Source organism: Ruditapes philippinarum, unplaced genomic scaffold (genome assembly GCF_026571515.1).
Source record: "Ruditapes philippinarum isolate M1 unplaced genomic scaffold, ASM2657151v2 ctg2104_1_1_1_1, whole genome shotgun sequence".
Lineage (NCBI taxonomy): Eukaryota > Metazoa > Mollusca > Bivalvia > Venerida > Veneridae > Ruditapes > Ruditapes philippinarum.
The window spans coordinates 25,176-39,114 of NW_026860666.1; the positions used below are offsets into that span (position 1 = coordinate 25,176).

The following is a 13,939-nucleotide window of genomic DNA, read 5'->3' on the forward strand; positions in this document are numbered from 1 at the left end:
TGGATGGTTGGAGAAAAAGGGTTCTTGCAAAAGTATTAAAATATCTACTATTTCTGCCAGAAAAAATAATTAATGTTTATCTCTTTGCTTCGCCAAAAATTAATCTATGTAAACCACTGAAATAAATCTCGAATCAATCTATGTAAACTACTCATATCAATCTATGTAAACCAGCTCTACAGTATTTTGAACGGACATTGAAAAGATCTAGACAGTGCGTTAAGGTTTAATATATTCCGCGAGAATCACATAAAATAACTATCATTTGCTAGTCCCCCGAGATGACATTAAGTCTGCTTATATTGTTGCTTCCATTAAAGTAGCTCTGCAAACTGAAGTGCTTTCAAAATGTATTGAAGCAGTTTTTGCTCGACTATTCAAAGAATAGCGAGAGCTATGATACTCACCCAGACGTTGGCGTCGTGCCGTTTGGCATCTTCAAAACTACTATAGCAAGGTCAATACATCACTCATAATAGGAGGTCACTGTCCAAAGCCCATAACTCGAACAGAATGGTGGCCCTTTTTATTATTCATACACATTTTTCATATTTACGGTACCACGTTAAAAATAAAGGCTAACGTTCGTTTACCTTTTTCCTGCAATGTGTGTTCCCATTTCGAGACAGCGTGTTAACATTTACTCTGAGAAGTGTAATTTATTTGAAAAAAAAAGATCATTCATCCTAACTTTGAAGACAGTAAAAGATTACTTAAAATGTCTGAAGTTAAACGCTTTTCATAACAACATAACATTTAAGGTGTAACTGCTTTAATACATTATATAAACCTATGCATGTATGTTATTTAAAAAAAAAAACATGTTGTATAATTCAGTATAATTCAATGTGGACGTGCTAGTTTTTATCTTTAAATTTATATACAATGTACTATGCCAGTAGATTGCCAGATAAAATGTTTCATTGACAAATTGATATACCTTACATGTCAAGGTTATATCCTATCTCCTAACCGTGTTTCTTTGAGTTAATACTACTGTGTATATGCAAGTTAATATGCAAGTTAATATATAGAAAGTTAAAGAAAGACATAAAAATGGTTTGTGTTAAGGCACAGCAGTGATTACAAAAGCCAATGGAAAATAAAACACAAACCCCTCCCCCATAAGATTGACACTGTCTGCTAACTGAGAAGATTTAAATTAAAACATGTCGCTTAGAAGCAAATCTGAAAAACTATGAAAGTTTTTATAAAAACTCCCAGTATATAAAATGCGTTCTGTACAAAAAAAGTACCAAAGACATATCATGCTTGTAGAGGATGGTTTAGCGTTTGTCATTACCTACTTTTCTCCTGGAATATTTTTGTTGTTGTTTTTTTAGAGATCATTTTGTTACTGACATTATAAATCATAAAAAACTAGTGAATACGCAGTAGCGGATCAGAACGCCAACAGAATTATGTCGGTGAGCTCGCGCGCTCTAGTCACATGCAAAACGCATGAATGATACATTTTTATTAGAACCCTATAACTTTATTGTCGACTTTGGCAGGGGTAACGAAATAACATAATGTAGGTATGTAAACGAATTAGAATCTCCGCAGGAATTCTAATGATTGCTAGAATTAATTATAAGCAGAACTATTTACTAAATGGCATCCCTCTGCAACAACTATAACGACAACAACGTGTCAATTAACAACGTACCTGTTAACTTATAGATCAATCGTGTTACAGGGGCTTCTGACTTTTTTTTCTGGCATGGAAAGTCGCCATGGGACATTTTTAGCGTCTGGTATTCTTTTCTTATAGTAATCGAGTATCCATTTAAACCTCAAAGGAGCTCAACAGAGGTACAAAATCCTAACAAACCCTACATAGATCATTTTGGCTATTTAAAATGGAAAAACAGGAAAAAGATAGTAAGAAAATATACTCGGGAATAAATAGAAAAATCAATATTATGTTCGAGTCTGATGTGAGTTTAGTGTTCAAACGTTTTTTCCTTTTATTTGTTATTGATATGCACAAAACAAATTATTATTCTTGAAAAGCAGAGTGAATGGCCAATAACATTTTTGTGCTCTTTTAAACTATAGGACAGTATTTTAGCAGTTTGCATGTTTATACCAGAACGAAGTGATTATCTTCTATATTGTTGGAGTTATCTTACTGAGGAGAGTAAGGATTACTGAGGAGAGTAAGGATTTTCAACAATAACATTGTTGATGTAATATTACCTTCTTGGGAGATGAAAATTATAACATTATATACACTCTATGTCAGGGTGACATTTTTAAACTGTGCTACCTGACATGTTATAGGTCATATTAGTAAACAAATCTGCAACGTGGCAATTTACTTGTGTTTACAATTACATAATACAAAACTAATGTAGAAAGGTAAAAAATTATGATTCGTAAAGAATCAGGAAATCAGGCCTCACATATGTTTTCTTTGTTCTTCATCTTGTAAATAAATGATATGTACATTTGAATTTCTATTGTCACACCCATTATATCGCAATTTGTTTTATTAATATCAAAGGCGATAGCATAGACGTCCCCAGGGGTTTGCGTTTAAGGGTTGAGGCCACCGTTTCCTCTGTTTGATCGCATTTTAAAGAGGCGACTAAATGAGTTCGAATTACTGGAGTCTATGCATCTCTTAGCTCCGGCAACTGGGGTGGTTGTAATCCTTGGCGTTTCTTAAGTTTGAAAAGCCCTAGGTTAGCCAAAATCATCTTTCCTGTTCAGTGCCACATGGCATAAATTATGTTGGTGCACCATAAAACCAAACAAAAAAAAGAAACAAGCATAGACTGGGTTTTCATGATATATGGTCGCTGACATGAAATGTTAGAGCTGAGACAATACAACATATGGTACAAAAACTTATTATCTTACCTGTAAAAATACCTGCAGTTTCTCAGATTTTATTGCATAAGTACTACGGTAATGTTTTGAGAAATGATCTAATTATTTTGAGAGATGCTGTACTAGTTCTAATAGTCAAAGTATTTTGACGTCTAAAGCTTAAGTGTGTGTGTGTGTGGGGGGGGGGGTGTTCTTGGTCAGACTCTCGTCAGTACGAATCCCTGTAGTATGGGGCACCGGAATTCGATGTACAGATTTTGTCCAAAGATAAATGCAATACTTAAACCATAAGTATATTTGGCCGGACTGCAATTCTGATATTTAAAAAACTGTAATTATTGTTAAAGCAGCATGCCTCCAGATTCATGCTAATTTTCATGAAAATTTTGAAAATGTATTTGCAAACGGCACTAACAAGCCACGTCAAATACCAAAAATAAGAGGTAATAAGAGGTCAAAATATACATTAATACCTTTTTCTGTGTTAGTAATGCAGTAGAATTATAGTGATTGATACTGCAAAATCAGTCATTAATCGCACATAACATGTAAAAACTTATTTAAATATTGAATCTTTTTACTTTTCTTAAGATCTTAATAATTTTTCTAGAGATTGAATCTGATTCTCTTGAAATATTTAATATGTTTATGAATGTATTTAGAAATAACGTCATTGATAGAGTTAATGTTTTTGTTTTTATATTCCGTTGTAATAAATGGTGTTCATTGACACATTGTTGTCGTAACTGTTTTTTGCTGAGAGATAATTATGACTTAATGAATAGTTCTGCTTACAATTACATCAACTCTAGCAATGACGTTAATTCTAAATAAATTCATTCATTTTCAACAACTCGGCCTCATTTATTTCGTTTAACTATTGTTACGTTTTAAAGTCTACGAAAGTAAATGTATATTCATATTCAGCTTTCCCCTTTCTGAACAGTGGACGTTCTGATCTGCTACTGCAGCCAGAAATTAAATTATTTATACTGTCATGTATATACACCAGAACAATTCCTAGACAGAAGTTATTATTTACTAATATAACATCAGTCTCTTCATCATTGTACTCATTGATAATGTAGTTTTGTATATTAAGCACATTTTTTTCCTGTGAATGGCTTTAAAAAATCTTCGAATTTTATTCCGTATGTAGAGTGAAATTCAATGTAGTATGAATATAATTTTTTTTTCTCAATCTCTATGTGTACCACTTTAAGTTTAGTTCGTACTTCCAGACATTATTGTTAACGGACAGTGAAATGTCTAGACAGTATATAGGGTATGATCTATGTCGTGAGAATCACATAAAATAATAATCACTCATCAGTCCCCTGAGATAACATTAAACCTGTAACGTAGACAATAAAGTCATGTGATGTGAAATGGTTTCTCGTTACTAAGTTGATCAATATTCGTTGTTTCCATAAGTTTGTCGCAAAATATTGAAATTTGTCATGGAAACGGCTGTGATTTTAGAGTGGATGATGAAAAAGTACAACAAATATTAAATTGATGATTTTCATTGCGTTGATATTTGTATTAAATTGAAATTAAATTGAAGGTGTTTGGTTCTTTAATTGGATTCAGAAATGCCGACGTATAAGTCAAATTAGTCAGCTATCAGACGAGTATAAAAGAGTACTGCAGCTCAATGTAAAGATATATCACCACAATTTTACGATAAATTTGTCTCCACCAAAAGAAGCAGTGTCAAGAATTCATCACAATTATCTGACGTTTTATTTTTTTTCCTTCACTTGATAAAATACCAACTTCAGTGACACTTTTTAGCTCGACTATTCGATAAGAATAAGAAGAGCTATTGTAGTCACCCGAGCGTCGGCGTCGGCGTCAGTGTCGGCGTCTGCGTCGGCGTAACCACTTATGTTAAAGTTTTTGTAATAGTTCAAATATTTTCAAAGTCCATTGACATATGGCTTTGAAACTTTGCACACTTGTTCACCATCATTACCCCAACCTGTAGACAGGAGGAGGTAACTGTATCAAGCATTTTGACAGAATAATGCCCCCTTTTCTACTTAGAATTTATGTTAAAGTTTTTGTAATAGTTCAAATATTTTCAAAGTCCATTGAAATATGGCTTTGAAATTTTGCACACTTGTTCACCATCATTACCCCAACCTGTAGACAGGAGGAGGTAACTGTATCAAGCATTTTGACAGAATTATGCCCCTTTTTCGACTTAGAATTTATGTTAAATTTTTGTAATAGTTCAAATATTTTCAAAGTCCATTGACATATGGCTTTGAACTTTGTACACTTGTTCACCATCATTACTTTTGTACACTTGTTCACCATCATTACCCCAACCTGTAAACAGGAGGAGGTAATTGTATCAAGCATTGTTTTTACTATCAAGCACTAATAATAGTCGAACGTTGCTGTCCTACCGACAGCTCTTGTTTTAGCTTATGATACATAAAATGAAATCGTTGAACATTCATCATGTTTTAGATATTTAATATATGTGTAATATATGTCATACATATGTCTTTATTAGTTATCTGTCTACTTAACATAGACCTACTTTTTTGTGACGTTACAAATATTTGATATCGTTTCTTGGCCAATGTCATAAATATAAATATTTGATGAACAATGTATTTGTATGTGTAGGCAAAGTACACCGAGTCAAACAAGGGAATTAGTGAAAAGTTTCTCTCTTGATTGCATGGTTTAGCACACAGAATGGGTTGAGACAAATGTTGTAAACTTGTGCTGGCATTTATTCATGTTTATAGATCAACTTACATGTTACTGACAATAAAGATCACGACAGTTATGCAGCCAACAGGTCTGTTTGCGTATCATAATATACACACTTCCATCTTTAGACAAGGTGACGATAGAGCGGACACAGAACGTTTGCTTGCCGTCATATGACGTCATTACGTCGATCAGTTTACATTTGTATGAAAAGCGTGTTCCCATTTCAAGACTGTGATACTTCTGCTATCTGACGTCGACCATTAAACGCACGAATATAAAATATCATTCAAATGTCGTTGTTTTTTTTCACATATTTGGCAAAGTAGTTGAAAAATCATAGTGTAAGAATCTAAACGAGGCAGAATCTCTGCAAAACTTCACGTCATTGCTACAGTTAATCAAAATTATACGCAGAACTATTCTTAATGATAAAAAAGTCATATCCTCCCGCGATAAAGGAACGATAGGTAATAGAAAGAGCACCGAAACACGAGGCTATCTGATTTGTACGAGGGGGCGTAGCCCCCGAGTATAAATCAGATTGCCGAGTGTTTTGGTGTTCTTTCTCTTTTGTATCATAGTCAAACATGACAACACGTTCCCTGTTGTCATAGTATGAAACCCCAGAAAAAAATAACCAATGAACGAGCATTTGAATATGATAGTTCTGCCCCTTTCCCTTTCTCTGCCGTCACAATATGTAAACCCCGGCAAAAATGAACCAATCCACGGGCATTATCTGGAGTGCGGGTAACTGATACCCGCACTCCAGTTACCGCACTGTTCATGTATATGTATACGATTTAACTCTGACACTTTTTCAACAGAAAGGTACCCAAACTATGATACAAGCAACAATTGTATCTTAGTTTGGGGACCTTTCTGTTGAAAAAGTGTCAGAGTTAAATCGTATACATATACATGCACAGTGCGGTAACTGGAGTGCAGGTATCAGTTACCCGCACTCCAGATCATGCCCGTTGATTGGCTCATTTTTGCTGGGGTTTACATATTGTGACGGCAGAGAAAGGGAAAGCGGCAGAAATATCATATTCAGATGCTCGATCATTGGTTACTTTTTCCCGGGGTTTAAAATTGTGAAAACAGGGAACGTGTTTTTATGTTTGACTATGATACAAAAGAGAAAGAACACCAAAACACTCGGCAATCTGATTTATACTCGGGGGCTACGCCCCCTCGTACAAATCAGATAGCCTCGTGTTTCGGTGCTCTTTCTATTACTTATTGAATACCTCTTGCTTAATCTACACGCTAAAAGAACATCATATATTTGAACAGGTGACATGTAGATCTATAACTTATTTTCTTACTGTGCAGAACTGTCACAGAGGATGATGGCTCGGACAATGTCTATCTTGTTTTCTTCTGATTTTACATGTATTTATTGACAAGTTTGTCATTTAAACATGTAATGATGCTTTATGTAAACATCTGTTAAATAAAATTTAACATAACGTTCAGGTTAAAGCCGTTGTAGAGATGTTCACTGACAGGCGAATTTTATACAATTTAGACGTGTTAGTTTATATATTTTTATACATATACAACAGTAGATTGCCAGATAAATTGTATACCTGACATGTCGAGGTTATATCCTATCTTTTAAATGTGTGCCTTTAGTTTACCAGGTTATATATAGGAAAACCTTTTATGTACTCCATCATAGCTCATTTCCATATTCAGAGTCCAAAATTCATAACAAATTGTCATTGTACACTAGAAAAAATTTAAAAGAAATGGAAAAAGTGAAATAAAGATGTCCTTATACATTGTACATATTATTTTAGAAATTCAAACCCTTTTAAGCAAAACAAAAATGACACTAAGTTAGTATTTTAAACCGAAATTCGCTGCACACAATTTATAAAGGCGTTCTCACGACTGTTTTGATATTTTCCTTTTCTATACATTTCTATACATACATTTTTATATGTATAATATATATAGAGGAAAAAAAGAAGAAGAAAATCCAGAGTATCCCCTTCGATTGTTTTTCACATCTGTATTATTTAATGATATAAAGCTCTCATTTATCCTAAGACTACTGTTATTATGTAATAGATATTAATTACTACGTAACACATACAAATTTATTAGTGTATCTCCATAATTAACATACATTTTTGGTGTCACTGTATGTATGCATATTTTTTCGTGTTCCCAAGGTCATTATGTACTCTACGTTTCATAATTTCCACTATTGAAAGCAGAATTTACTTAACTTTAAATGACACAATTTTATGCTGTTGTGTGTGGATCTTTTTTCTGATAATTGCGTGAAAAAAATGGTGAATTGCAACCATAGATAACAACAGTAGAAAAGAATCTTTGTCTGAATTTAAAAGTAATCTTTAGCTTAGTCAGAATATTACTGTAATGGTGGCGGTAACAAGTAACGACAACAAAACAACATCAAAAACACCTTATAAACTGGGAAGCGAATCGAAGAAATGAGAAACGAACGATAAAAAGTGCGACTGGAGAAACAATAATTTAATGTCGAACTGACGGACGACAAACAGTCTTTACAGCATAGCTTGATATTTAAGCGAAAATACGTAGCTATGCTATAAGATTGTTTATACGTCTGCTATATATAAAATGATTTGATTTTGTTCTGTGAGCTTTTAGATTTTGTGTTTCTTATCGTAGAATATATGTACATTAAAGGGCATGATTGAACTGGAAATAATTTTTACTGGGTATATTTCTTTATCACAAATTTGCTAATCGTTCCATTAGAAGTGATTTCAGTTAATTTACTTAAGATATTTATATTTTATCTTTCTCGGGCTTTTCGACCTCAGTGAGTGCCTTTTAATAATCCCTTTCTTAATTTATAATTCCAGTTGGGAGTCCACTTCACGCACGATATGGCGCAGGTCACGTGCATACAGGTGGGTGAAATGGACTTATGGGCATTACAGATGACAGTGTCGTTTTATGTATGGCACTAGCGCTCTGGAACACAAAAGATTCCAATACTTAAAGAGGAGGCTATATGGACTTAATGGACATCAGGTATTTTTTATCTATATAATGAGTTTTACCTTTGAACTTTTCATTTTGAAATGTTCTTTCTTTTGATACCTACGTGATTGTTTAGGAAATGTGTGAAAGGTGTTTTGCAGTTTTGATGCGTGGGAATTGACCACGAAGGCCGTGTAAGATATCTGTTTATTTCAAGAATTTGTGTTTGTTTCTCTATGATAGGTTAATAAGCTCTCTCACATTTCCTCATAAATAAGTACTTTAACATGAATCCGAGCACTGTAGATAGAATTTGTTCGGAAAATTTATCTTGCATATCCTATTTGCGTTTTTATGAAATTACAATGATGCAATTTGTTCTTATGAAATGACATAAAGATATATTTTTCATAATTTGGCTTGTATTTTTATCTGAAAAAAAAATATAACCAAAACAAATATTTCTAGTATAAACGTTCCTATATGGTATCAATTTAAGTAGTAAACAGAATGTCTGTATTTTATTAACTTTCGTATTTTCCCCGCAAAGTTGGTGGGAATGACCAATTTAGGTTGTCACTTTCTTGCCGCATCATATGTGAACAGCCATTTTGTCACGAATTACCCTAGCTGTAGGAGAAGGAACATTACCTTAAGTATAGTTTATTACCGATTGATAATGTATGGGTGATTTGTTATCTCGTCTAGCTGGTATCAAGCATTTTACACTGGTAATAAGTGTTTTAGAATTAATTGGAACCGACTGCAACGATGTTTATATTCAAAAGTAAGACGCAAGGACTAAAATTTAACTTATATCTAGGCCAATTCACCTAGGCAATATTTTATAGTCTTTTCGTTATGAATAAAAAATCTGCGATGAATTCGGATTCACCTTGTATAACCGGTAAAACTGAGATGCACATGTACACCGAGAGTTCCGGTGTCTTTGACACCAGGAATGCTTTTGGGAATGATTTTTGTTTGAACAATTTTGGAACAAGTGAGTTCTCACGGCAGAGAGCAAATTGTTTGTTAATTGTAATTTATATATAGTTAACTGTGTATGAAGAAAGACTGTAGGGAGACGCATCACCCCGGAATATTAGTTAAAATTAAGACATATTTTATTTTATTTTGTCAGGGAAATCACGGAGAAGATGTTAAAGAATTGTATTATTACCTGGACAACACACCAACACATTCATACATGAAGGCACTCTATAAATATCCACAGAAAGAATTCCCGTATGCTGAAATAGAGAGAGAAAATGCCAGAAGATCTGTCCATGATCCGGAATATGAATTGTTAGATACAGGTCGGTTGTCATTCTAACATGATTTGAAAACTTGTTGAAAGAAATAAGCCTGCCTAAAATCAGTCGATTTGTTTACTTTTGGTTTTGAGAAAGTTCAGTTTTCTTAAAGGCACATTATACTTCAGAAATATATTTTATAGTTGCTCTATATGGCAAATGAGACTTTCATTTGGAAACTGTAACCAAAAACAACAACACCAAAACATAAAAGTTTATAAAAAATAAAAATGGTATTATTTTAGGCATAATGGGCCTTTAAGAACTTGAATTAGAATTATTGGTAGTTCATGAATTAAAGGTTGGGTCCTGTTTTTTCTCAGAATTTCAAAAAAATATAGAATTATAATGATTATTTATACATGTAGGTTTTTTCTTTACAATAAATCTTGTCTTGTATTCTTTGAAAATTTACAATCTCTTACATTTCTAGTCTTGTCTGCTGAAGGACAATAGCGCTGATATTGTATATATGATTAAAATTGATTGAAGTTTATATGTTTATATGATAAAACAATAAAAAAATGTAGCAAGTTTCTTGGAACTTATTTTTCATAACTGTTCTTCTGTTAAACCCCCTAATTATAATAACCCCCTGTTTATTTCAGGCGTATTTAACGAAAGCCGTTACTTTGATGTAGTGGCTGAATATTGTAAAGGAACTCCGAATGATATTCTTGGACGATTTACTATAATAAACAGAGGTCCCGACCGGGCCACCATACATGTTCTCCCAACACTGTGGTACAGAAATAGCTGGGACTGGGGAGACGATTGTGACGTAAGTAATGTCCGTGCTAGATCGGGTGTTTCCGTACATATTCGGCTGTTTTCGCATGCTTCATAAATGCCAGATGTCAAAAAAAATCTTTAATTTTTTTTCTTTTTGATAATTCTGTCAGCACATAAACGTGTGCTATTTTTTTCAGTTGATAATTATTTGAATTATGATTTAAGACTTGTCATAGCTCGTGAAAATATGGTATTTACCGGCATTTTTCATGTCTTAATTAAATCAAAAATACGTTGATATCAACATTAAATCTTTTTCATTCATTGATTTTCAAATACATGTACTTACATTTTGTAAATTTTATACGAAAATAAACGAACTTTGCCAAGCTATAAAAATTTTGGTCGGTGTCACTGAGAAAAAAAATTGTAAAAAATCGTCATCATAAAAAGCTTGTGTTTATTGTGTCTGCATTATTTTGCCTTACTGACTATTACGGTAGGAGGTCATTTTGCAGAGTGTATAAAATGGTCATTTAACGACAGCTTTCTAATTTGTTTGGCAGGACATTTTCGGATCCAGGAGTATTCAATCACTGAGATGAAATAATGTTCTCCTCATTTACATTTCTTATAGACTAATTAAGTCCCTCTGTCTCGTGCCGTTATTCCGAAACCCGCGAAAGAAGGAAAGTAAAGTCATTAACTACAAGTCACCTTTTTAATTAACTATACTGTTAAAAATATCTGTCATGGTAATATATAAGACTTTGACATGTCGAGTCTGAAAAACAAACGTGTCCATTAGCCTAATAGCAAGATTATCATAAATTATGAATTGAGTTTGTTCGTTTGTCGTGAATACTTAATGACGTAATGTCTACAACAATATATCTTCTTCTCCTATATGAAAGTTTTCAATAACGATAGACTTTGATGATAAAGTGAGTGAAATATTGTAAAAACATTGCATATCACCATTAATAAGCATATCCCCATCAATACACCCATACTGATGATAATTTTTTATGAATCTGTAAAGAATGATTACAGAAACTGAACAAATAAAGAAATATTATAGGTATCGCCTTAAATATGTGTCAATTGCAAAACAGCCCTTACTCCGTGGGTGATAGGGTTTTAGGTGTTTCATAGAAATATAGTTCATCCTCTGGAGAGTGGCCCTCTCAAGAGAAATCACCTCCTTGCGACAACAGTATCAATAATACTCAAAGTAAGGCTTCACAATAAATTTATACCTGTCTAAAACAATCCACTCACCAACTCACTCGATCCACGACCAAAAATCTTTGTCCTCCATGATGGTTGGTATGCCTAGGTTTTACTGTAGTAATTTCATGAAAGCGTAACATAACCTTTTTTATTTCTTCTGTAAGATTGTCTTAAAATATCGTGTTGACTGTTATATGAAGATCATTTTTATTTCTTTTTTTTATATTTTCGTTAATTGTTTTAAAAATATATTATTTTTCTTTCAGAATTCAGTTGAAGTTAAACCAATGGTACAACATTTAAATAAAGATCCCGCAGGCATGGTGAGATGTGAACATCCTACATTAGGTATATATATAATTGAGCCGCGTCACGACAAAACCAACATAGTGCGTTTTCGACCAGCATGCATCTGCGCAGTCTGATCAGGATCAATGCTGTTCGCTTACAAACCATATTACACGTAGTGAAACTGATAGCGAACAGCATTGATTCTGATCAGACTGCGCGGATGCACAGGCTGGTCTCGATCCATGCTGGTCGCAAACCCACTATGTTGGTTTTGTCGTGACACTGCTCTTATATAGTAATACTCTGTTTAAATATTGTAAGTGTTTTAATCATGATGTGGAAGATCGAATAAAATAGAATTTCAAGAATAAAAAAGCATTTCACTATGTTTTTTAATTTACGTTTTTTTCATAGATAACTTTTGTAATGTTACAATAAAAAAAAATCTGTAAAACATTGAAGGAGAGTCCCAACAGAGAGCAAGATTAAACAGTATGGACAGATACGTTGAAGAATTAGAACCGGTACACAGGGGTACAGATAATTTGTTCAATCTTGGTGGGCATACTGTCAACGGTTATGATGAAGGTAATTTCTTTTTATTTGGTTTAAGGATTGTCAATTTACAGATATACTTCCTAGCTTTACTGATGGAAAAAGACAGTTGAACACAGGATTAGCAGCACGTGTTTGCACAGGCGTGCCAGCGTAATAGTTTCACGGAAAGGTATTCAAACTTCCGACGAGATTCAAACCTTCAGCGGCATTTGCTATGATAAAAGTGAACCCTAATAGGAATTAGCACTAGCGTATAAAATATTCACATATGTTTTTTATTACCACATTAACTTTATGTAAATGCAGTTCTGAGATAAAGATATTAAATTAAACAACTGGAAGTATTGAAAGACTGTATATAAATACAAAACGGCTGATCCATAAATGTCGTCTGTGTCACGAGACCGAAGAATAACACATTTCACTCGATTTTTATACATGTATAATGTTTTCATTTTGCCAACGATCTCTCATTTTCCCTGCAAATGAACATCGATTACAATTTGAAAGCGAGGGACTATTTTTTTCTGAATGAGTACTTTTACTGTGATTTTATCTTCAATTTTTACAGGGATATTTCGTATGGAATATGGACCACACCCTAAAGGAGAAGAGGTACCATTACTGTTTACAGACAATGAGACGAACTACATGAAATTGTATGGAGTTAAAAATAGATCAAAATATCAGAAGGATGCATTTCATGACTATGTTATAAATGGTTTGTAAAAATTGTGGGCTTTTTACTTGTTTTTTTGCTTTTTTGTTTGGTTGTTATTTTTGTGTTACACTCTTAATTTCTTGGAAATGATAATAGTGACAATGACTACTTAATTTTAAGAAATTTCTGTTGATGCTTTTTCTATTTTATTTTTTTAACTCCCAATATTCACTGTTTAAATAATAATTTTCTTTACCCATAGTTATGCTCGTTTCATTTTTATATGCCGGAAAGAATTTCGGGCATATTATGTTATAACCCCTGGCGTCCATCCGTCCGTTCGTCTGTCTGTCCGTTCGTTAGCAATTTGGTTTCCGGAGCATAACTTAATTAAGTTCCATTTGGCCCACAATATTCAAACTTCATATGATGATTGTCCATTCTGTGTAGAAGACCCGTCTCCGTGGTCGAGGGGTTAGAGTCGATGACTTCTAATCCAGTTACCTCTCTGGCATGGGTTCGATCCCCGGGAGAGTTTTTTTGTAGTTGAGCGCGGAGGAAGGTAGTCTAGTACTGGTGTAAC

At 33.5% G+C, this 13,939-nt stretch overlaps 1 protein-coding gene across 1 annotated transcript in view; it reads left to right on the forward strand.

The window, feature by feature from the left end:
• Positions 1-13,939, forward strand: part of LOC132712975 (uncharacterized) — a 30,097-nt gene that overhangs the window by 3,472 nt on the left and 12,686 nt on the right. Inside the window, 8 exon segments of the mRNA XM_060695417.1 lie at positions 8,445-8,498; positions 8,500-8,575; positions 8,578-8,616; positions 9,710-9,884; positions 10,490-10,662; positions 12,113-12,194; positions 12,600-12,725; positions 13,267-13,416. Coding sequence (XP_060551400.1) covers positions 8,445-8,498; positions 8,500-8,575; positions 8,578-8,616; positions 9,710-9,884; positions 10,490-10,662; positions 12,113-12,194; positions 12,600-12,725; positions 13,267-13,416 — 875 coding nt within the window.